The sequence below is a fragment of the Empidonax traillii genome, unplaced genomic scaffold (genome assembly GCF_003031625.1).
Source record: "Empidonax traillii isolate 1590-97213 ecotype Southwest subspecies unplaced genomic scaffold, ASM303162v1 scaffold69:size3087049, whole genome shotgun sequence".
NCBI lineage: Eukaryota > Metazoa > Chordata > Aves > Passeriformes > Tyrannidae > Empidonax > Empidonax traillii.
Window position 1 is genome coordinate 641,706 of NW_020955262.1, and position 24,084 is coordinate 665,789.

Genomic DNA, 24,084 nt, shown 5'->3' on the forward strand with positions numbered 1-24,084 from the left:
GAATTTGGCAAGTGCAGTCAAGCTCTGCGTGTACATTTTAGACAACGCCTGAGAAAGCTAACTTGGGGGATTTTTACTTTGCTTTATAAACATACAGAGAACCTGAACAATACATTCTGATTTGGGTAAGACTCTGTTTACACAATTCAGATATGTGTATATAGAACACAAAAAAATCCTGTAAAACTTATAGAAGAAACTTCTATGTGCCATGTGGCTGAAAATTCAGAGAAGTTCCTTTAGTTAGTGTTTCTGTTAAAGAATGAATTACAGAAAGAAGTCCCATAAACCACATGATTTGAATCTTAGACATTGCTTTAAATTGTTGATGGACAAGCAGCCTTTTCTTCAGCTTTCAGTTAAGAATCCCATTCAGTAGTTCAAAACCTCTGTCTTTAGCAGCCCTGGCACTGGTTAACACATGGTTTGGTACCATCAACAAAAGACAAGCACATGGGAGAAGTTGTGTCCTGTTACCCACTCACCAGTCTACCAAAATCTCTACAGTATCTCCTTCTCATCACTTTTACTGGCTTGTTTCTGCTCTTCTTTTCAGAGATTTTTATTTATATTTCAGTTATTTATTATGACTTAACTAAGTTTTTTGTATTGGACTATCTCTAGTTGTCGCTATAAAAGCCTCAGTCAGCAATCTTATATATTCCTCTTGTTTGAGGCAATATAATAAATAATGGCCAGTCTTCACAAACGAAGAACCGAGGAAGGTCTTTCCACCTTCCAGCCTGCGCACTGGATTTTTTAGGTGAGACACAGTGTGCGCGGAACTGAGCCCACCCTTTAATCCTGAGGTTCATCTGCCGGGGCCAAGCGAGCTTGGACGGTGGCATCGAGGTCCTCAGGACGTAGATGGATTGCCTTACAGGGCTAACGAGCTCCATCTGCCCGGGGAGTGGCCCCGACCGGGAAACGAGGCAATATACAGAGATGAGCATATGGAGATGGTAGTTCGACATGGCATTTATGTACACCTGCACTTGTGTGCTTATATAAAAGTCTATGACTACTGTGCAAATATCTGTGGTGAACAAGTAGTTTGAATTGCTCATACATCAGTCATCAATGTGTATATAAATGCAGCAAATACCATTTTATGTTATTTTGACATACAGACAAATGTGAGTGTGAACATGCACACACACTCTTTACATATAAAGACATCATTTATTTGTTAATTTTTTTTTTTACCTTGGTTAATTTAAGATCAACAATCATGCGAGAGGGGGAAACAGATAAAATGCCAAAATAAATCTGCTTAGTTAGTCCTTTTTCACTTGGTCACTTCTAATTAATCTTGGATTCAGAGTGAAAACCAGACTAGATACCAGAACATATCAGCTGGAAATACTGATGCATTCTTTCTGTCTGAGCTAAACACAGCGCACACACACACACACTAAAGACAAACAGACTCCCCAGCAAGAAGTACAATGCTCTGAAGCTAGTGCTGTTACGCATTCAGCTGTGCATTGTAAATTTGAAATTGTCATAATAAAAGTAATAAAGGCAATGCTTTGGTTACGGTTCAGTGAAAAACTACAGCTTGCCACTTTTCATTTTCCTAGTTATTTCTACCAAGTAACAGACCACTGACTAATCTTCAGCTAATGTACGTCTACGGGGAAATGTTAAAAGAAATACCCAGGTTTACACCAGCTGAGAATTTACATCCTTTGCTTTGCAGCAGTCCATACTGTATTTAAATGTGCATACTTGAGTGCATGTAACGGATTAAACATTTTTACTCTACAGTGTTAGAAGCCAGAGTGACAATGTCGGGAGTACAGCAAAAACATTTGTTTCTAGGTTGATGAGGGAAGAAAAGATTAAGTCAGGGTAACTGTTGTTGAAAAATGACACCCTGATAGAGAAGTAAAACACATTAGCAGAGAATTTGCAAAAGATAATTTTGTTCTTGTATTTTTTTTTTATATTGAATCCTGAACCTAATTTTTCTTATACCAACTTACCTTAAAATACAGAGGCAGACCTTGCCTCCTGACGTCAAACGGCAAAATCCAAACCTTTGCTTACTTTCAATGTCGGTGAGCACAAAGGTGAAATGCTGTCCTACTTGGTTTTGGGACACCCTGAAAAATCAGACACAGAGCAAAAAACCACTAAATCACACAAAACACAAGCATTTAAGTCATTGGTCTCAAGTATTTTCATGCTCAAACCTCACTATTCTTCTCTCCCTTCCCACCATCCAGGTTGTCTCTTGCACCCCACTCCTTCCCCTCGGCACAGAAGAGCCCAGTCCTTCCTGCACTTGTGCCTCCAGCTGCTGCCCCAGCTCCATGCTCCGAGCTCCACTGCATCTGGTCCCTACTCGGAAAGTACAGGGCATTTCACAAGGTTTGTTCTTAAGCACAGAATAAACTTAAGCCAAAGCCAGTACAAGCCTGCCACAGTTTGTTGGCTTTGAGCACACCTCAGCAGTGAAGAACAGCAAAAAACCCCAAAATTTTAAAATTCTACAAATAATTTATTACATGTCATAACATGGGCCTGGCTTACAGCAGCCATTATAAAGCTAGCTTGTTTTTTTTTTAAATCCCTTCTGACTATCCTCACTGGTTAAGCCCGTAGCCTCCCTATGCATCCTATGCATCTTCCACACATTTTCCTGCCTTTTTTTTTTTTTTTTTGCTCTACACGTTGCCCAGCAAAGAATTTGTGCCAAGTTCATCTTCCAGTGCAAGTTTTTTTGGTTCAGGAAATGCAAAAGCTAGAACATACAACATTAGCTAGAACTAACAGCACAAGAGCTAAAGAGATAAGTAACAATATCTTCAAGACTGTATCAAAACACATATCCACTTGAGACAGAGTAAGTTTACACACAATTTCCCTCCTCATCCCCAAGTTTTGTGCAGCCAGTGCTCCCTCAGCAGTGCAGGCTAACACACATTTGTTCAGAGTTTCTACCACTCCTCCCATGTCACCTCTGACTCCACATACTCATCTCCAAGATCTTGGTTCCAACCTCCAGTCATGATACTCCCACTTTCTGCTTGACAGTATGAGCCTTTTCCCAATTTCCTTTTAAGAACAAATAGCATGACAGCATCACTGTCATGATGTTTCTGCTTCTCCTTTAGGCTCTCAAACATGACATCTTTCTCTTGTGCAGTTTGTCAGCTTCAGATAGAGTATCACTGAGACCACGGGACAGACCCGCTCTCAGTGTGACCAAACTTCAGTGATCTTCACAGAAATCACAAAATGCACTTTATGTAAACGTTTTAGAAGACAAACAACCTGTATCTGAAGTTTACTCACAGAAATACATATTTCCCTTTTCCAAAATCTCCCAAAGAAAATCAGCTCTAGGCAGACTTGGCATTCTCAGCCAAAAGAGGTGACGTGAGGCACAGAGCAAATCATAGAATGGTTTTGTCCAGAAGGGATTACTAAAAAGTTAATTAAAACCAATTGAGAACAGAGTTAAGATGGGGAGTGCATAGAGATCTGAAAGCATAAAATGCAACAGTTCAGCCTGTAATTCGATTGTCTGCTGTTCTTTTCCTATTCTTACATGATCTTCTACAGCAAAATACCTAAGCACCTGCTAGTTAAGTGCTATGATTAACATGTGTCATTTGTGGGTCAACCATAGATGACCAAGCCGAAAATGAATTCCCAGAGAAGCTGGAAACCGCCACAGATCTCAGTCTACCAATCCAAGACCACAAAGTATTTTTCTAATTTATCCCTTGCAATATGGGTTGGGGTTTTTTTTTGTTGTGGTTTTGGCTGGTTTCTTGCTGGTTCGCTTGTTTGGTTTTTTTTAAGATCTCCACCAAAATAAAATATAGAAAATTTTCCCCTAGGGAAAAGAAAGTAGCAGATGATCAAAGGGTAAGAGAAGTTACACAGGACACAGGGACATTATACTGTTTAACACATGTATGACAAAAGCTTAAAGATTAGTTAAGTGGTACCACTACTCAGATTGCAGTCTCCCACTCTTCTCAGTTTAGTTTAGTCCCTCATGAACATACAGTGACAAGGCTAAAACAAAACCCTGTGCATACAACATTACAAGATATACCAAGTCCAATATAACCCCTGGAAACCTATGACAATGAATGGACTTTTTTTAGTTAGGTAATTAATTCATTAGAACAAGCACTTTAATCAGTTGTCTTCAACTGACTGGAACAACCCTAGTTGTGCTCTTTAAACAGTAAACGCTCAATGGCTTTCACTCAGGCTTTCCTTGCTCAGGTTCTGTACCATGGAGAGTCATCAATAATAGGGCATTATTACTCCCCTGCCAACCAAGCAATTTTCTATTTCACATCTCTGCATTTTCCTCTTTATTCCTGAGAGCACACTGCCATGAAACCTGCAGTGTGGTTTCAGTGCCCCTGTGCACACTGTGGCCAGGGACTCACACAGCACCTCAGCAGCAGCTGCTCGGTCAGGAGCACTGGCAGTGCAGTGCAGTGACCTTGGCTGCCTCCTGCTCCCTCCCTCTTTTGTTCTGCTGTCTCCCACTGTTAGGTTGGAGCTTTCAGAGCCCTGACTGGTTTCTCCTTACACCACAGAACACCTGGAATGGTTAGGCTGGGGTCTCCGTGTACCATCATCTTAACCTAAAGAGATCACTGATAACTCACAACCAGCAACTGTTAATACATGTCCATCTATGCAGGCATTGGTTTTGATGTACTACGGACATGTACATCAGACAAATGACTTCACCATTACTTCCTGGACACAATTCCTTAGCCCAAAACCTCACATCAGTTAGGATCTCCTGCTTCCAGCCATGTGCAGCCTCCCTTCCCAAAACCTGAAGATGACATGGGAAAATAACCAGCATTGCAAATAAAGAATAACAAAATCTCCCTACACACAGTCACTTTAAAAATGAGATTTAAATTCTGATATTTTCTATTAAAAATAGCCCAGTCAAGTTATGAGTTCAGTGGGAAGCAATTCCAATGCCATCTCACCACCTCCAAATCAATATCTTTTCTTTGCTTTTTTAAGAGAGACAGTTCTATGTTTTGACAGTCAATGTAAAGGTCGCCCAGCTTCAAAACTGCTTCCCACACAGTTTAGAAGGAGATGTAAGCAGCAAGTTATAGATTTTTAATATGAGAAAAACTCCATGAGTAAAAACCGCATTTCCCCAAGAACCCAAAAGTTTGCATTTGGTCCCATTTGCTTCAAAAGAACAGCTAACAGAAGCCAGTGACCATCCATCTGGACAACATTTTCTGATCAGAGTTTAAAATACTGAATTAATTCTAGGTTTCTAATTTGAGAGCTCCCCTTAAGATGTGGGGGCAGCAAGGAGGCCTGTTTTTTTACTCCTCTTCAGCAGAATTAAAACTGACTATATGCAAGCCTTACAGAGAAAAACAAATGTTGATTGGGGATTTCTGCCTATCAACTGACAACCACAATGCATAAACCAGATACACAAAACATTCCAGAAGTGCTAGCACTACAGTTTTTAACATATATATAGCATGTTCCATCATGCAGACAAAATGTTGGGCCAAGTGACCTGGGGACTGTGCCTCTCTGTTTCATCATGGCACATTCAGTTGTTCAGAAATCATCTCACCTCCAGAGGCAGGCAGCAGCTCCTGGCACTGCTACTAAACCACAGCACTGATGCCTCTCAAGGTTTTCTTACCATGAAAATCAGCACAGGTAAAACGCAATTATTACATACCAGAATTCCTAAAACAAAACATTATCTAGACTTTTTACTGGATCACAGGTTCAACTGGCCAAGCCTCAAAACCTTCCTGCAGAACACTGGTCTAGTTGGTGACTTGAGGAGAGCATGAACTGCTCACTTGCAAGGGGAGAGCAGGCACAAACTGTTCCCAAGCATCACTAACCTTCTCCTCACTCATTCCTCTGCCTTGCTTTTGACTTGCTTTCAACTCTTGCCCTGCATGCTTACTTTTAATCTTAGTTCAGCAATAATAAATCACTAATAGTGAAGAATGTGTGTAAATACTTATTAACCCTGCAGACTACAATGGGCTCTTTCAAGGTTATTACAGTTCACTAAAGAAATAAAAATAGGTTTTAAAATTCTTTAAGTATTTACCTACACAATGCAGAAAAGGCTCCTTGGTACCCACGGAATAGGTAAAGAGTAATTTTAAAGGTTTTTGTTTACATTACAGCCATCACTCAGGCCTCATTTTAAGAGAGTCTTGAGAGAGCTGATTAAGGCAGGAATTGAAACTCTACTTCAAACAAAAAACAGCATATTTCATCAATAAATGTACCTCTTATTCTCAATAAAAATTGTTCTTCTTCCAAATTAATTAGTTTAGAATACAGTAGATATTTGAAATTATTTTTTTCTTAGAATTTCAGGAATTTTTAAAGAGTTTCAAAAAATTAAAGACTCTATGCATGGGAATACAGATTTCTGTTTTCTTTTCAAAAATAAGTCATAAAGTTACCAGTATAATTAATTATAAAATGTCACATTCATGTATTTGACCAGTGTAACTGAAGTTCATAGTTCTGCTTGAAGTTTTGAACCTGAAAATTCCACAGGTATTTCAACTCCCAAACTAAATGCTGAAAAGCAAATTCATCCTCATTTTCCCCAAATCAAAGAATAGATTAGAAACCATTTCAAGCAGGAATTTGGAAAACAGATGTTTAAGGTAGTGGTACAAGTTGATGGAGAGAACAGAGAGACAGCAACCCAGAGTTGGGCAGTCTTCAACTAATCACTAACCCCAAATCCAAGCTTCAGGGATTATTATCTCCATTTCCAGGCCCCCTCCAACAACTCCACAGCTCAGGCTCCCTGTGTGGAGGGCTGCTCTGCTCCAAATGAGTTCTCATTTTAGCTCTGCTTCCCAGAAGCCCCAACCCCTTACAATTCAGAAAAAAAAGGAACAGGAAGCAAACTGATTGCAACAACTGAAGTGTACAGGAAATGCTATTTTATTTATCTTCACCTCTAGAGCTTGAAATACTTTCTTGATTATTGACTTTTCATTCTCAACTATTTACTCGAAGGCAAAATTTTCATGTAAGATATAACTGCCTTTCTCAAGATCTGCAAATCCAGTGATCTCTACAGCCACTGTTTTGCACTTGCTTTGTTTCTGCCCAGACTTTCACCAGAAATAACAGAAACAGCATTAGCCAGGAACAGGAGAGTGACAGTGATGTCACTCCAACCATCATTACTCATATTATTACTCCTAACAGATTAGGAGTTAAATAATTAATTCCCATACTTCAGTGATATTCTGCTGCTAAAGAGAAATCCTCTACTGCAGCAGCAGCATCACTGCTTATGCTCCAAAACCTAACACTTCCCTGCGATTGATTGAGCATCGCAGGAAGAATTAATGAGATACCTATCACTGTCTCCATGCTGATCCTACAGGCAGTTCCCAAAGTGTCTTATCTAAAGAGGTATATGGGCTACACATTCAGCAGGAAAAATTCATCCTGAAAGGGAAAAGACTGAGGAATGAAAGAAGTGAGGGGAGGTACTAATGGCGGAGAGAAGTGGGAGAGATTCAAAGCACAGATAAAATCGAGGGGTCAAGCAGTGACGTGGCACAACTTTGGACTGAATATGAAATGGTTCCAAAAGGAACAAGAGGAGAGGTCGCTTGTTCACTATTCACCACCCACCTAGATAACTGACAGATGCAGAGATTGCAGTGTGTGACTCTGCAAAGCCACACCTGAATTTTGGATTGAGAGTGAAAATAAAAACGACTATTGGAGAAAGAAAAGTGCAGAAAAACGTGTAAAATCTACACAAAGGACTCAAAGAACAAGAGAGGACAAAGCGTTTTTGACTGATGCATTAACATTACTTTAGCAAACACTAAAAGGAAATTAAAAATCTCTATATCCTCAAACGTTAAATCTTCGTAGTCCATACAAAAAAAACAAAGGAATTGTGTACTAAAGGGAACTTATTTGTAAATATATATAAGGAAACTGTTAGAATGTTATACAACTGCATCATTTATTAAACATAAAATAATTTATTCATTAAAAAAAACCAGGTTCTTGAAGCAAATGCTCAAGAACTTCTATGATGCAATTCATTTCTTAATCCCTTCAAAATAAAATGTAAGCCATAACCAGCAGTAATGAAAATATGCGCTTGCTTTCAATAAAAAATTATACACAAAACTCAAAGTTTAAGTGATGGTCAAAGAATTTTTTAACACCATTGTGCCTCTATTGGCTTGACTTAAAGTTTAAATTTAATGGGATTTACCTCTAGATTTTTAATCACTATTCAAAGTATATATTTTTAATAATTAGAACAAGTAGTGTACAGTTATTTATAACATGCATAAAAGATAAAGTACATCTGGTGAGAGGATGGAAGCAGCATCAAATAGTGAGAACTAAATCTGGATCTCTGTCTATGATCACTGTGGTACAGTGAATAAAAGAAAACCAAATATAGATTCTCATGTCATTCATTTTTCAGTTAAGTCAGTAATTAATATAGGTGAGCTGAAAGAAAACAGTTGATGATGATTTTACCACTGTGCTTTAGTGGTGTTTTAACTTTCCTATTTCCATAATTTGAAGAATGTTGATTTCCTATTTTAATGAGTTTTATTTATCTAGATAACAGAAATAACACTCCATTTCCTATAACTCTGCTCTATAATAGAAATACAGAGGCAATCTACGGAACAGAGTCACATTTTTTTTGTTCTGAGTATCCTGATAGGCAGAATCAGTGGAAGTTATCACTTTAGCACTGGTAATTTCTAGCTCTTAATAGGCTCAGATATTGCTTGAAGTAGTTTATACATGTGTAGTAGACATGATACAGGCTGACAAACTAAGCTTTCTAAAGTTCAACATGTTCAATCAATGAAACAGATATTTTGTATTTCGGTTCAATAAAAGCTTTCTGTACAGAAATTGTCATTGGAACCTGTCTATAAAATACCTGGGCGTATTAGGTGTATTCATCTACCCTGATCCTCTATACAAGACAAAAATACATATATTTTTTCATCAGGCAATCAAAAAGCACATATATGGCTAGACAAAAACTAAAATGCTTGTCACATCTTAAATGTTCCTTGGAAAGAGCCATATAAAAAGGAGCTACAGAACTGTTTTTCCCAACGCTTTTCTTTATCATTCAGATTTCAAAAACCAAAAACAAAAAAAAACAAACAAAACCAACCAACCAAAAAACACTAAGAAAGCAGAATACAGTTGGTTTTCTTAAAAAAAAAAAAAAAAAAAAAAAAAAAAAAAAAAAAAAAAAAAAAGAAAAGAAAAATAAATACTATATGTCCACACTATAGAAGATGCTTGAAGTGAGAAGCAAACAGCAAATACTCCAAGTAGCCAGTAAGCTGTTCACACAAACAGCTTGCCAGTAAACAGTTCCTGCTTTCCTGAATGAGCTTCCAGCATTTCTCTCTTTTCCTCCACAGCAGCTCTGCCCCTCCTCCTTGTCTGTGCTCTTTTATACTCTCGGGATCCCGCACTGCCTTCGGTTCTCCCACAAATCCCCACAACTCAGCTCCCAGCTACGCAGGAAGCTGCGAGTGCGGCACCTTGTTTTAAAGACCCCGCGGTGCCGCCTGAGCCGTCACTGGGCCAGACCGAACACGTCGGTTTTGTTCTCCTCGTCAGTGTGTCTCAGCTCCCAGGAACCTCTCCTCCTTCTGCCCAACCGCCAGTTTTTACAAAATCTGCAGAAATCTGGCACCTTTGAGATCACTGCTTGACGGTCAAGCACGGGGCCAACAGTCAAAAAGCATGTCTGGGGATGGGGGCACAGAGGGTATTAACGGACAGACAACAAACATCCCATAACTTTCTATCTTCTTTTTTTTTTTTTCCATTTTCTTTGTTTTTTACCTCTTCAGACACTCAGTTCAAATACCTACTTAGCTGTACTATAAATTCATGTATTCCCACAGTTTATTGATTAAGTTCATCCATCTCATACAAGCAGCCAAGTGCCTTCTGAATGGTTCAACAGGAATAGTTAAGGACAGTTATTTGAAAATAATTGTTTGCTGCCACTGATTATCTTCTTGCCACTGGATGGCAGCAACAGAACCTCACCTTTTTCTGTTATTCTCAAATTTTATTTCCATTATTTATCTTCATTACCAATTTTAAACAATTCTGTACATATCTTAAGCACATTAAAGACTTTAATGCTTTAAAGCCAACACTGACAATCGTATTAGTTAAGTCATTAAAACAGCTTAAAGGACAGTGAGCTTAACCAGTTCAAACCCCAAACAACTTAATTAAATTCATCTATAAAAAACTGAACCTAGTTTACTTCAGGGAAGTTGTGTTTATGACCATCTTTATTTTGCCAGTGTGTTTTCCTGCAAAGATTCTTCTTTCCTCTCTACACACACACACATCATCTTTTACTCCACAGAGAGCAGCTTCTTGCATCTGAAAAATGCTTCTCATCTCTGAATCTCCATCTACAACTGATGTCCATGTTCTGAAACTGGTTCAACCCACACAGTACCTGGATATATCTTTCATTAATCACGCAAATCAAGTTTCTAATTTAATCTTTGCCAATTCGGACATAACGAGTTTTCCAAACCAAATGAGTTCAATCTATTAAATTAATTACCATTAATCATTTTGACAAGCCCAAATAAATATTTTCATTAATAAAAACATTTAATATGAACAATTTAAATGACTGGCATCATTACATGGAAGACAGATTATAACTGATAGCAGAAAGGTAAGGACTATTAATTATAAATAACGGTCTTGATTCTTCTCTGAGAAAAATCAATTGCATATTCAGCTACTTCCATGCAATTAAAGTCTCCATTTCTTTGAACTCAAACCAACATGTTTGCAGTACTGCTCAGTGAGTTTTTATATCCTGGTAACATTTTTATGAAGCTTGCTGCTTGAAGGAAACTATGTTATATCCTTATACTAACACAGATGGTGTTTACAATTAAAATGGACAAAACTGGGAGTCAGAACGTAGCTCTACCTTGACAGAGATATCCCAAAAATTCTGTAAAGGTTGCATTTTGCTGTGATAGCTTCCTACTAGTGACTTCATACTTACTTGAACAACAAAGAGCATGTTTTCTCATCTGCAGGTGTAAGCTTACGGAGTACATTACATTTTCCTTTTCTTTAAATCCTTGCTTGCAATTATGCTAAATATATTTTTTTATTAAAAATTTTTAAATAAATGATAACTGTAGCACATACCTTTCAATGTCAAAAGGAAAGCAGAACTTTGGAACGCTGTTCAGCACTTCCTGAAAATGTAAGTAAAAGAAATAAAGTTATGTTTTTGAAAAGGCTTTTCAAAGGTTTGCTTTTAAAAAATGACCAAAAATATTCATAAAAATAATAAATTCAAGGAATATAAGTTTGAAAAAATACAGCACAAGTTCCTGGACTGAAATAATTGATTATTAAAAAGGAATTAAGTTTGTGCTTTGGCAGATTGCAAAGACAATGCCACAGAAGCCCCAGGAGGGAAAGGCCTGGCCTGAAGGGTATTAACACCCTTCACATCCCCGCTGGGATTCCCTTCAACAAGGCCATATGGATTTTACAAGAAGCACCACACCATATGGGTAAGCCACGTCTGCTGCTACTTGTACCACAGACTAGCCACAGGGACTTCTGACAGATCCTGGCTCAAAAATACAAATGTTGTTTCAATTAAAATGCAGGCAGAGAAAAGGGAATGAAGTTGGCAGCAGAATGAATTACAGAGAGGTATAACAACTCTATACATGTTCCATAGTCAAACGCTGAAAATGATGGAAATCGTCTGCTGGTCCAAAGCAGAAATTTATATGATTAACCCTTTGGATTTCACAAGCAAGTCTTCCTATCAATAAAGAGAAGGTGAGGGGGGGGAGGGAGCGCAAAATCCACTGGATCCACATTTGTACCATAGACTGAAAGGATAATGTCACACTTTCTTGCACGATTTTATTTCAGAAGCTGTTTAGTGGCAAATAAAATGTGTTAATTAAAATATAAAAATGCTCTCAAGGTAGTCAACATTTTTCTTCCTTTTTTTTTTTTTTTTTAAATGTGAATTACCAGATCAGTTAGTAGCAAATATTAAACAATGACTTTACAAGATCCTAGAAAAACAGATTTTATTTCCTTGCTCCCAACTGGGAAAACAAACCCCTTGTGAAACCCTTCAGCTAAGAAGAGACAGAACAGTCAACATCAACGCAGTTGGTCAAAGCTACACAATTCCCTTTTTGTAGCAGACCAACAGACATGTATTTCTGGATACAGAAAATGTATATTGATTACAAATTTCCAGAGCTGCACGTGAGTGTTTAAGAAGTTGATCTAGGATGTTAGCACTCTCCAGCCTGAACACTGTTTATTGCATGTTGAACTCCCATTAGGGGAAATTATGTATTTAAATTCCTACACACTACAAAGACTATTTACTTTAAACATTTGCCTGGCTCAGTGGATAGTGTAAAACATAAAGAACCCATCCAAGTTAATCAGCAAGGGCTGAATAGTTCAGGAAAAAGACGACTGACTACAATATGCATGTGCTAGTTACAACATTATGATGTGCCCCAATAAATCATCATGTGGTATAAAATGAAAAAGTCAACGTTTTCATAATTTCTAAGTCATAAAAGAGACTTCAAGAAATCTTTAGAACTTTTACTTTGTCACACAGATAAAGCATATGAAAGCCACAGTTGTGTTTAGGGACAGGTTATTAACTCCATTATGAACAACAGCAGTACATATAATACTCTCCCAAAAGGAACTGCTCAAGCACCATCCTGCTGCGAATGCCCACTGCAGAAGGGAAAGGAGCAAAACACAAAGAGGGCAGGTAAACATCTGAACTTCTGCAGTCAGGAACCAGCACACAGGATGCTAGTAGTAGCAATAATAAACTCTAACGAAAGAAAGCAAACAGAACAGGTCAATCAAAACTTTTAACTCGGGAATTTCCTAAACGTTTCCAAATAGTCTTTCTCTTCAGGCTCATAAGGTTTGTTTTCTTCCTGTTCCAAAGAAATAGTATGTCATTCTTTTCTAAATCTGCACCTCTTCTTGCACTATAGGAAATTATTTTCTCCTCACTACCAAGGATTTTAATTGCTGCCTGGTAAGCTTAGCACTGACTCAGAATTGGGTATGGAAATGTATTCATTTATGTTCCCCATTGTACTCTCTCAGAATAAATTATCACACAAGAAGAAGAAAACAAAAACAAAAAAACCAAAGGTATTAGCTCAATATTTTGACTAAACAACCCGAAAATTATGGGTATGTTTTGCAGCGTTCCCTGGGCCAGCGCTCCCCCAGCGCCGCCCGTCCCTCCCCGGTCAGCACACGTGCACTCAACTTCTGCAGAGCAGCCTCAGCTCGCTTCCCAACTGGCAGGAGCATCCCTCGGGGGACAAGTCTTTAAACCTCCGCACTCTTTAAAATTCAACCAGCCAGCAGGTCTATAGACTGGTGTATAAACAGTATAGACAAAAAAAAAAAAAATCCTCTCTCAGCTTATGTCAGTGACAAAGCAGCTCAGCAGTTGACTGCTTCTCCCCTGACAGCGTAAGCCGGGCTTACACAGATCAATAGATGGAAGTCCTACCTAGCTTCCAGGGCTCAGTTTTCTTCCTTAATTACAGGTGCTATTCAGATTTTTAAAATGGAAGAAAACAAGATGCCCCCAAGATGCTGCCAGGCAAATTTAAAATGCAAATGATACACATTCACATACGCAGTTACTATTTGTGTAGAATTACTGTTGATACTTCCAGTAACCCCTCTACTGAATAAAATTTGAGCTCTGTCTCCTAATGGGTCATCACTTTTCAGGGTTCCATAACTCAGTCAGGACTTCATCCTGAGTCAACATACACACTCTCAGTAAAAGAACAATGTATTTATTGTCTTTTATATTCATAACCTCAGAAAAAATATGTGCTTATTTCCAAAGACAAAAGGTTGAACGAGTCTTCAGAAAGCAAAATATCTTGATTCACATGTGCCATGATTATTTCCTCCTTTGGTTCACATGGTATTAATGCTTTTAGAAATGCTCACTGTGTCACAAACTAAGTGCGTACAAGGGGAAAATTATAATGATGTAAAAAACTAAAAAGCAAAACCACAAGGAAAGGATTATCTATTTGCTTTCAAACACCAAACAAGTATCCACAGTGTTACACACAACTGAATTGCTAAGTAAACAATAACTATTTCATTCCTTATACAAATAAAATCATAAAATTAATATCATGTGAACTACTGCATGCTGTTTCCCTCATAAAAAGCTTAAACAAAACCGGAAATTATATTTACAAAAATCTTTTCTTTATGTCTATATCACAGCAGAAGAAACTTGCATTCCCACAAGCTCATGGTGCACTGGTTTTATTAATTCACTTCCATCAGCTGCACTATACAGCTTCAGCCTGACCTGGTCATGCTCACTGGCTCTACATTGAGATGAAACTAGAGAAGTCTAAAAGGTAAGAATTATTTAGTTTTCCTTGTTTATTATGATACCCATACAGCTAATTCTGTGTATCACTGTTTTATAAAGCAATGCAAACAGTGGTAGAAGATGCTTTTGAATTCATACGTGCCAGTTTTCTGGAAAAAAGGTCCTGGAAACTCACAATCTTGCCCTTAAATGAAATCCCCCAATTAGTCATTTTGGTTAGATTCCAGCTATACACCATATTCCTTATTAACTAGAAAAGATAGAATTTTTTTTTTCTTAGAATATCACAGTCAACTGATACAAGCATAAGAAACCTTCATGACTGTTGTCTCCATTGTAGAGCACAGTGATTTAGGAGGATACTTGCTTCCTCCTCCACTTGAACAAGACATAACATGATCTCACTCCAGCTGGAAGAAGGTACAGCTTCTGTGTGAGAGCTTCTTTGTGAAAATTGCACCAGATTTACTATATAGTACAGAATGAGCATATTAATGTATTTCTACAGAGGTATGAGTGGGGGTTTTATGCATTTTTGGGGGGTTTTACATGCATTTTAATGCATTTCAACCAGTTTCCTTTTTCTGTGTAGGTTAGGGTTGATGATGAGTTGACAGAAATTAAGTTCATCACTTAGTATCATACTATTGAAATATTTAAATATTGAAGCTTAATCTGATTAATTTCTGAGGTTAAAAGGACAAGGTAACTGTTCACCCCCAGCACTTTTTTCTTATTATAACATATTCTATAGTTCACAATGGGGAGGGAAAAGAATCTGATTTTTTCAAGTGCATCAGTGTGAAAGGATGGAAAATCTTCCCTTATAGGAATATTTTAAGACATTCAGAATTTTGAACCACTTTTAAAAACACTAGATAAACTGCTGTTCATAAAGAGAGTCCTGTTATCTTCCAACTATTTCTGTGTTTATTTGCAGCACAAGACTGCTTCTCAAGCAAGAAGGTGGGTTCTCCCCCAGGTATATTCTACATATGGAAAGAGCATAGAACACAGAATGACAGAATATCCTGAGTTGGTAGGGACCCACAAGGATCATTCAAGTCCAGCTCCTGGCCTTGCAAGGACAGCATCTCTGGAGAAGGAAGGGGACAGCCTTATACTGAGACACAGTCACACTGTGTCCATTCCACAGACACATCAGGATACCCTGGGAAGAAACAGTCTAAGGAAAATAGTAACCAAGATAACTTGAATTCTCTTACAGATTCCAGACCAGGTTAACAAAATCATTCATATAAACTAGTGCTCAAATATATTCTCATCTCTTCATTTAGTGTTGCGGCAGAAATCAGCCAAAGAAATGTCAATTACAGGAGCACAAACAATCACCCACTTGGTTACAAAACACTTTTGTGCTCCCCCACATTATCCTCACTTCTTCAAAAATTTTCTTTCTCAGTAACAATATTTTTCCCCTTCCCACTGAAAGGGGAATTTTTTTTTTTTTGCAGTCTTTCACCTTAGTTATATCTTCTTTATTAACCAGTGTCCTTTTTTTAACCTTGTTGGCAAAAGCTATTTTCTATTCTATTTTAGCATTTTGTATAATTTCTTCAAAACTCTTACTTTCTTCCTGCTAGAACTTCCTATTCCTGCTAACCTCTCATTTAAACGTCTCCTCTTGAAACACCTGACTGCAGGCCTCTCTTTCGGTTCTTCTTACAAGTTCTCCCTACTCACATCTCCAACTCCAGTATCCTCTCTTCTTCACTCTTAACTCACCTTCCTCTCTGATCCTTCCTCAAAGAGGACTCTCTTTGACCATAGCTTACCATCATCTTCAGTCACCCAGTGCCAGGACAAACATACAAACAAGAAATCTACTTGAGATTTAAGACTGTCATGGTACTTCTGATTCAAACCAGTGACTTCAGTGGGAATATTTGAATGCACAGAATTAAGAACAGATTTAGCTTCATTCTTAAATCAAAGCCAGGCTGCTTAGCATCTTGCAGTGTTAAGCCCTTCATCATTGTGGCTCAATAAAGGTGAAATTCTAATGCTGTCACATAAAACAGCTGATGAAAAGGCAAGCCCTGTCCTTGCCACTGACTTCTCCTTTTCCTTCCTCTGAAGCCATGCACAACCACAGCAGGGACTCGTGTGAAGCCTGCAACAGTAGTTATATTTCAAAGACCTAACTCTTACCTCTGCTAAAAAACTCACCAGAAAATTGTAGCTGCAATAAAGAAAGGTCCAAATGGTTTGAATAATAAGAAATTTTAATCTTAGATTACATTCAAGTAAATCCAAAAGGTCTAAAGTATGGAAGTCATTATCAGGCCTCCACAAATATTTTTAACTTCTAGAGGTCTCTTTCTAAAGTAGAGTGTTCACTGATTATTTGGTAGTTCTGGAGGAGGAAAAAAAAATCTATAGCTGCCTTCTGAACACCAAAAGCAATGAAGAATATGGAAATTTAATGTAAATGGTCTAGGGTGGAAATGCAAAGCTCTTTTAAGAAGCAAATAAATAAACTTAAAAGGTACCTTAAGGTTATAGAACTTCATCACTGCAAGAATGAACCACTGAATTTCACAGCTTTTCTTACTTCTTTTAGATCTTTTTTAAAAAAAGTTAGAAGTCTCCAGTTTTAAATATTTTAGCTATCATTTCCATATTTGCTAAATAAAGTGTAAGGACAAAACAGAATTTCCATGTGTTCAAGGCTACTTGTAAAGAAGAGACTGAAAAGCAGAGGTGTACAACTATGTTATCTTAACAAGGTCTCTGCAACACAAGCAACACCTTTCTCCAACTTTTATAAACCATTCGAAACAAAAAGCTTTTTCACACTTATCAATGACTCTCACTTTGTCCTCTGGAAAGATGCAATCAGTAGATTAACTTCCTGCATTTTCACCTTTGGATATTTCAGATTTTCCTCTAGATCTAAAGACAAATTATGAACAATTCTCTGAAACTGTTTCAGAGGAAATTAATATTTAATAGCCATTACTAATTGGCTTTCTAGCCATATTTATGGGGTAGTCCCATGAAAATCCTCTGCACATCACACCATTCCATTTGCAGCATGACACCACAAGATGGGTGTAACACTGCTGTGTGACACAGGAGTTTCAGTGCTGTGTGGGTGGCAAAACATAGACCCATAGATGTGCCCTCTAAGCTCTACCTGTTGCAATACTTCTACTCCCAGAAGATATAAAAGAAAATTCGTGCAGTCGCAGCTCCCTAAAAATAGACCTGCTCTGTTCAGCTAATGATTGTCAGAGTAAGTTGTGGATAGTGCTGTATTTTCTGACATATATTTCTGTTCCAATACAGCTGACACAGAACAGTTCATAACACCACTGACAAACATGCAAAGGGGAAGGAGATTCCAAACCATGTAGCAGAAGTTGTCACTAATGGATTCAAGCAAGATTAAAATTCCACTAAACTGAGTTAGGTGCACATTTCTACAACTGTAGACTGTTTTGACCCACAGAAAACAAATTCTACTCCACTACTGGGAACAATTTTTGAGCTTCATTTAGTTGGTTCACATGTAAATTACAACTGGCAAGGCTCTACAGCCTAATGACTGACATTCAGAAGAATCAGGTTGCTCATAATGCTTAAGCACCAAACCTTTTTGATGACTTGCTCTCTAAAAGGTGCTTTCATCTTTCTAAAGCTTATTCAGAAAAATATCTGTTGTCTAAAATGAATGAGGAGCTGAATACCTGCAAATGAGGATGAGATCGCTTACAGAATTTCAATTAGATTTAACTTCTCTTGTTCTTGCTCCCTATCTCCTCCACTCAGTTAGGTGCCTCAGGGAAGGATGCCAGACAGGCAGCTGAAGATTTTAGTAGCTTAGTCTAGCTGCTTTGTGCTCTACACAGCAACAAGGGCACAGTTAAGGGCACAGACAGATGAGGCAGCAGGACCGAAAGATTCTAGACAACAAGGTAACAGGATGATCTCGAGATCTTAGAGAAGCAAAACCATATAAACAAGTAGCTACTGCAGAGGTGGCAGTGGAGACCTGACGGTCAGCTGTCCCTGTTACTGAGCTTAGAAAAGACTGCTGTGACATCACCTAGAACTAACAGTGCGTTACAGACAGACAAAAATAAATGGAAAAATAAATAAATTAAAATAAATAAATAAAAAACGCCCACACTAAAGACCAGAAAAGTGACGTGAGCAGGGTGTGGTACACTTTGACTGCAGACACACTACAGAATGCTACTGCCTTGTACAGCAGGCTAAGGGTGCTGTCCCAGGCAGTACACATGAAATTTTACTGCTTTTAAAGCACTCCTAAAAGGCACTTGGCAAGAAGAAAAGATAATGAGTACTTTAAAAGGCATGGTTAATCCTCACGATCCTGCAAGACTGAGGAATAGGACTCCCTAAACAACCACAGAAGAAGTTTTAAAATTCAGAGATATTATTAAGTTGGAGTCTCTATTTGTCTAATTATTCCTGAATCTCATCAAATAACCCGATAAAAATAAAGCCTATTTCAGATATAGTTGTATCCAGCATAGCATACATGGAATCAAAGTTCTCTGTAAAATAAGAAGCTCTGTTACAAAGAGCAGAATATTTAAAACAGTATGAAGTTCAACACAGGTAAACTTTCCTGCTTGAGGAAAAAACCCTTCAACTTGGCTGGAACTCACAATAAAAACACAAAAACTGACAGTGCTCTTCTTCCCAAAGGAAGTTCTCATTAGAATAATGGTAGATTGAAATGCTACCATCTACTCCCTTTACTGGAAAGACAAACAAAACCAAGATAAATAACACTTCACCACACAGCTCTGGCATGCATGAAATCTTTGTATTCCATGCAGCAATAAATAGTTTCCTCTTTACTTCCCTGACTCATGTCAGGGAGACGATTACTCCCTAGGCAATATCAGAAAGTTGGGAAAAACAGGAAATATGCTCTACCACTCCACATTTTGTACCAAAAAAAAAAAAAAAAAAAAAAAAAAAAAAAAAAAAAAAAAAAAAGGGGGGGGCACCAGTGTATGACACTCAATTTTCTATCACCACGCACTAGGGGGGAAATGGTTTTTTATTAATAAATACTTTCAATAACAGCATCTTTAGCACTATCTGGAAATGGAACAGAGAAGCTGCCTTAACTAGAATTAAGGAAGACATCACTTTTAAAGTCCAAATAGGTAAGTCTCTGAAGGTCAGGTTAAAATCCATGTGGGAGAAGCAATATTTGTTTCACTCAAGACTCTTCAAATTTCCCACTGCTTACAATAGCAGTTAAGATGTATCTTTGGCACCAATGCTGAGAACCTCCTGCACATCCTGTTCAGATGATGTTTCTCCAGGGCTGAAAAAATAAGCACCATAAAATAATGGCTATACCTGGGAGATTTTTCATTCCACTTTGGAATATTCTTATAGCAAGGGACAGAAATGAGCCTATTTGTAACACACCCAACTCTACCCACTGAATGTACTGCTTTAAAGTGAATATTTTAGTCTCAGAAATGTCTACAAAACAGTAACAAAGAGTACCATGAGTAGAGCATAGTTGACTCTTGGGTCAAAAGGTTCCTATTTGCAAGATTTTCTTTTCAGTCACCATGAAATTATTTTTATAAAAGGAATATCAACTGTAAAAGAACACTACACTTAATGAATACCTGCATTTTCATGAAAATGAAATATACTGGAAAATATCAGAACATTTCAGGCATGACAGACTCTACTCCTGATGACACTCGATACATCTCAGATTCAACTCCAAGCATATTTTGTTCCAAATATATTCAAAATATTTTTTTTCCTCCATAAGTTCTGCATTAGTGGTGAAACAAAGTGTTTGTAACTAGTAGGACGTCACTTCTTGCCTACTGAAGGACTAGCCTGCCCAGTATACACCCAGAAGTGGTGCACTCGGAGAGGTCAGCACCAGCTCTGCAGATTTCTTATATGAAAGAATTGCCCTGCTCAGCCTGGGGAATGAAACTGTCTTACAACAGCAGCTGATGCTCTTCCAGAATGAGAACCTTCCACTGATTCTTTCACAAAATGGCTGTGCAGCAGATGCCACGATGACACGCTGGTTTCATCAGCAGTTCAGAAACTCAGAAGTAGTTAGCAAATGAAGTAACATGTAAGTCAAAGAACAACTTTGGGTGCTACACTGAGAGAAAGCGTCTGTAGTAGAGAGTGATTTATGCAGATAAATAAGAAGAGACAGTCCAAAAGCTAAACCTTTGCCTCGGCTCATCCACCCGTAGATGTGCAGCCCTATGGGACAGTTGCCACCTCCCACAGCTGTGCCAGCAGCAGGGGAATTTGGGGAACCACACCGTGCTGTAAACGGTAGCAAAACCAACTACATGAAGCAGCTGAGTTTCTTGGATTAGAAGAATCTACACACGAAAGCAAAAGAACTGAGAAAGGAAATTATCTCTAAGGGATCTCCTAGGATTATAATTTCTTAAATAAAATCGTATTTGTGATATTTTTATAAAGGAAACAGTTATTTCTTAAGTTCAGGATAGTTTCCCAGTACTAAATTCAGATATTATCAACCACGTTGAAAAACGGAAGGAAGATGAAAAAACTCCAGGGCCAGAGAGGGGAAGGGAAGAAGCAAGCAAGCATAAATTTAAAGTGCTAACATACCCTTTGTATATGTTATACAGTACATATATACATATACCATATATGTATAAACCGGGTTACCCAATGCAGATAGATGACTATCACAAAAATTAAATCCAACGGACATACAGTTGGGTGTATTTTTCCCAAAAAGATACACAATGTACATTCACTTGGCCTACAGCTGAGCCTGTTCAGACCTTCTAGCTCCCTGCTTGAAGCTTCTAATGGCTTCATTGCCACAGATTACTCTGCAACAGTTTCTGGCTGGTGTTTCTGCATGTGAGCATCAGTCAGCCACTTCAGCACTAAGTAAACCAGCTGAGCTTCAACCTCTCATAACAGCAAACACTGACTCTGAACAGCTAAGAGGAGAGGGAAGCAGGTTCCACCAGCAAGCCAGGCAGTACAAGCCAAAAGCTTCTACAAGTCAAGGTTTTCAGCTGCTTCGCCACGATCCAAAAGAATGAAACTACCCATGCTCAGGGAAGACACTCATAAATCCAACCCAAGTATTCACAACACTTCCTGGAAAATTAATAAAAATCCTGTTCTGACAGCACGATTTCTCCAATTCAAAGAGGTCTTCCCTCTTCTCAGCTTCAGTCTAGAACTCAAGAACCAGTGCTCTGAGTGTTCACTGGCCCAGTATGTTTTCTCTAATAGTGGTCATTAGTGNGGGGCACCAGTGTATGACACTCAATTTTCTATCACCACGCAGTAGGGGGAAAATGGTTTTTTATTAATAAATACTTTCAATAACAGCATCTTTAGCACTATCTGGAAATGGACCAGAGAAGCTGCCTTAACTAGAGTTAAGGAAGACATCACTTTTAAAGTCCAAATAGGTAAGTCTCTGAAGGTCAGGTTAAAATCCATGTGTCATCCTGCATAGCTAAGGGAGAAGCAATATTTGTTTCACTCAAGACTCTTCAAATTTCCCACTGATTACAATAGCAGTTAAGATGTATCTTTGGCACCAATGCTGAGAACCTCCTTCATATCCTGTTCAGATGATGTTTCTCCAGTGGTGAAAAAATAAGCACCATAAAATAATGGCTATACCTGGGAGATTTTTCATTCCACTTTGGAATATTCTTATAGCAAGGGACAGAAATGAGCCTATTTGTAACACACCCAACTCTACCCACTGAATGTACTGCTTTAAAGTGAATATTTTAGTCTCCGAAATGTCTACAAAACAGTAACAAAGAGTACCATGAGTAGAGCGTAGTTGACTCTTAGGTCAAAAGGTTCCTATTTGCAAGATTTTTTTTTCAGTCACCAAGAAATTATTTTTATAAAAGGAATATCAACTGTAAAAGAACACTACACTTAATGAATACCCGCATTTTCATGAAAATGAAATATACTGGAAAATATCAGAACATTTCAGGCATGACAGACTCTACTCCTGATGACGCTTGATACATCTCAGATTCAACTCCAAGCATATTTTGTTCCAAATATATTCAAAATATTTTTTTTCCTCCATAAGTTCTGCATTAGTGGTGAAACAAAGTGTTTGTAACTAATAAGACGTCACTTCTTGCCTACTGAAGGACTCATCTGCCCAGTATACACCCAGTAGTGGTGCACTCAGAGAGGTCAGCACCAGCTCTGCAGATTTCTTATATGAAAGAATTGCCCTGCTCAGCCTGGGGAATGAAACTGTCTTATAACAGCAGCTGATGCTCTTCCAAAATCAGAACCTTCCACTGATTCTTTCACAAAATGGCTGTGCAGCAGATGCCACGATGACATGCTGGTTTCATCAGCAGGTCAGAAACTCAGAAGTAGTTAGCAAATGAAGTAACATGTAAGTCAAAGAACAACTTTGGGTGCTACACTGAGAGAAAGCGTCTGTGGTAGAGAGTGATTTATGCAGATAAATAAGGAGAGACAGTCCAAAAGCTAAACCTTTGCCTCGGCTCATTCACCCCTAGATGTGCAGCCCTACGGGACAGTTGCCACCTCCCACGGCTGCGCCAGCAGCAGGGGAATTTGGGGAACCACACCGTGCTGTAAACGGTAGCAAAACCAACTACATGAAGCGGCTGAGTTTCTTGGATTAGAAGAATCTACACACGAAAGCAAAAGAACTGAGAAAGGAAATTATCTCTAAGGGATCTCCTAGGATTATAATTTCTTAATTTGTGATATAATTTCGTATTTGTGATATTTTTATAAAGGAAACAGTTATTTCTTAAGTTCAGGATAGTTTCCCAGTACTAAATTCAGATATTATCAACCACGTTGAAAAACGGAAGGAAGATGAAAAAACTCCAGGGCCAGAGAGGGAAAGGGAAGAAGCAAACAAGCATAAATTTAAAGTGCTAACATACCCTTTGTATATGTTATACAGTACATATATACATATACCATATATGTATAAACCGGGTTACCCAATGCAGATAGATGACTATCACAAAAATTAAATCCAACGGACATACAGTTGGGTGTATTTTTCCCAAAAAGATACACAATGTACATTCACTTGGCCTACAGCTGAGCCTGTTCAGACCTTCCAGCTCCCTGCTTGAAGCTTCTAATGGCTTCATTGCCACAGATTACTCTGCAACAGTTTCTGGCTGGTGTTTCTGCATGTGAGCATCAGTCAGCCACTTCAGCACTAAGTAAACCAGCTGAGCTTCAACCTCTCATAACAGCAAACACTGACTCTGAACAGCTAAGAGGAGAGGGAAGCAGGTTCCACCAGCAAGCCAGGCAGTACAAGCCAAAAGCTTCTACAAGTCAAGGTTTTCAGCTGCTTTGCCACGATCCAAAAGAATGAAACTACCCATGCTCAGGGAAGACACTCATAAATCCAACCCAAGTATTCACAACACTTCCTGGAAAATTAATAAAAATCCTGTTCTGACAGCACGATTTCTCCAATTCAAAGAGGTCTTCCCTCTTCTCAGCTTCAGTCTAGAACTCAAGAACCAGTGCTCTGAGTGTTC

General features: G+C 38.3%; 1 protein-coding gene across 3 annotated transcripts in view; it reads right to left on the minus strand.

Moving 5' to 3' along the window:
- Positions 1–24,084, minus strand: part of DENND1B (DENN domain containing 1B) — a 161,348-nt gene that overhangs the window by 89,500 nt on the left and 47,764 nt on the right. For all 3 annotated transcript variants that reach the window (XM_027880389.1, XM_027880387.1, XM_027880388.1), the window contains exons 4-5: positions 11,248–11,297; positions 1,989–2,108 (exon numbers count right to left, since the gene is read on the minus strand). In XM_027880389.1, the coding sequence (XP_027736190.1) occupies positions 1,989–2,108; positions 11,248–11,297 (170 nt within the window). The remainder of the gene's footprint in view (positions 1–1,988; positions 2,109–11,247; positions 11,298–24,084) is intronic.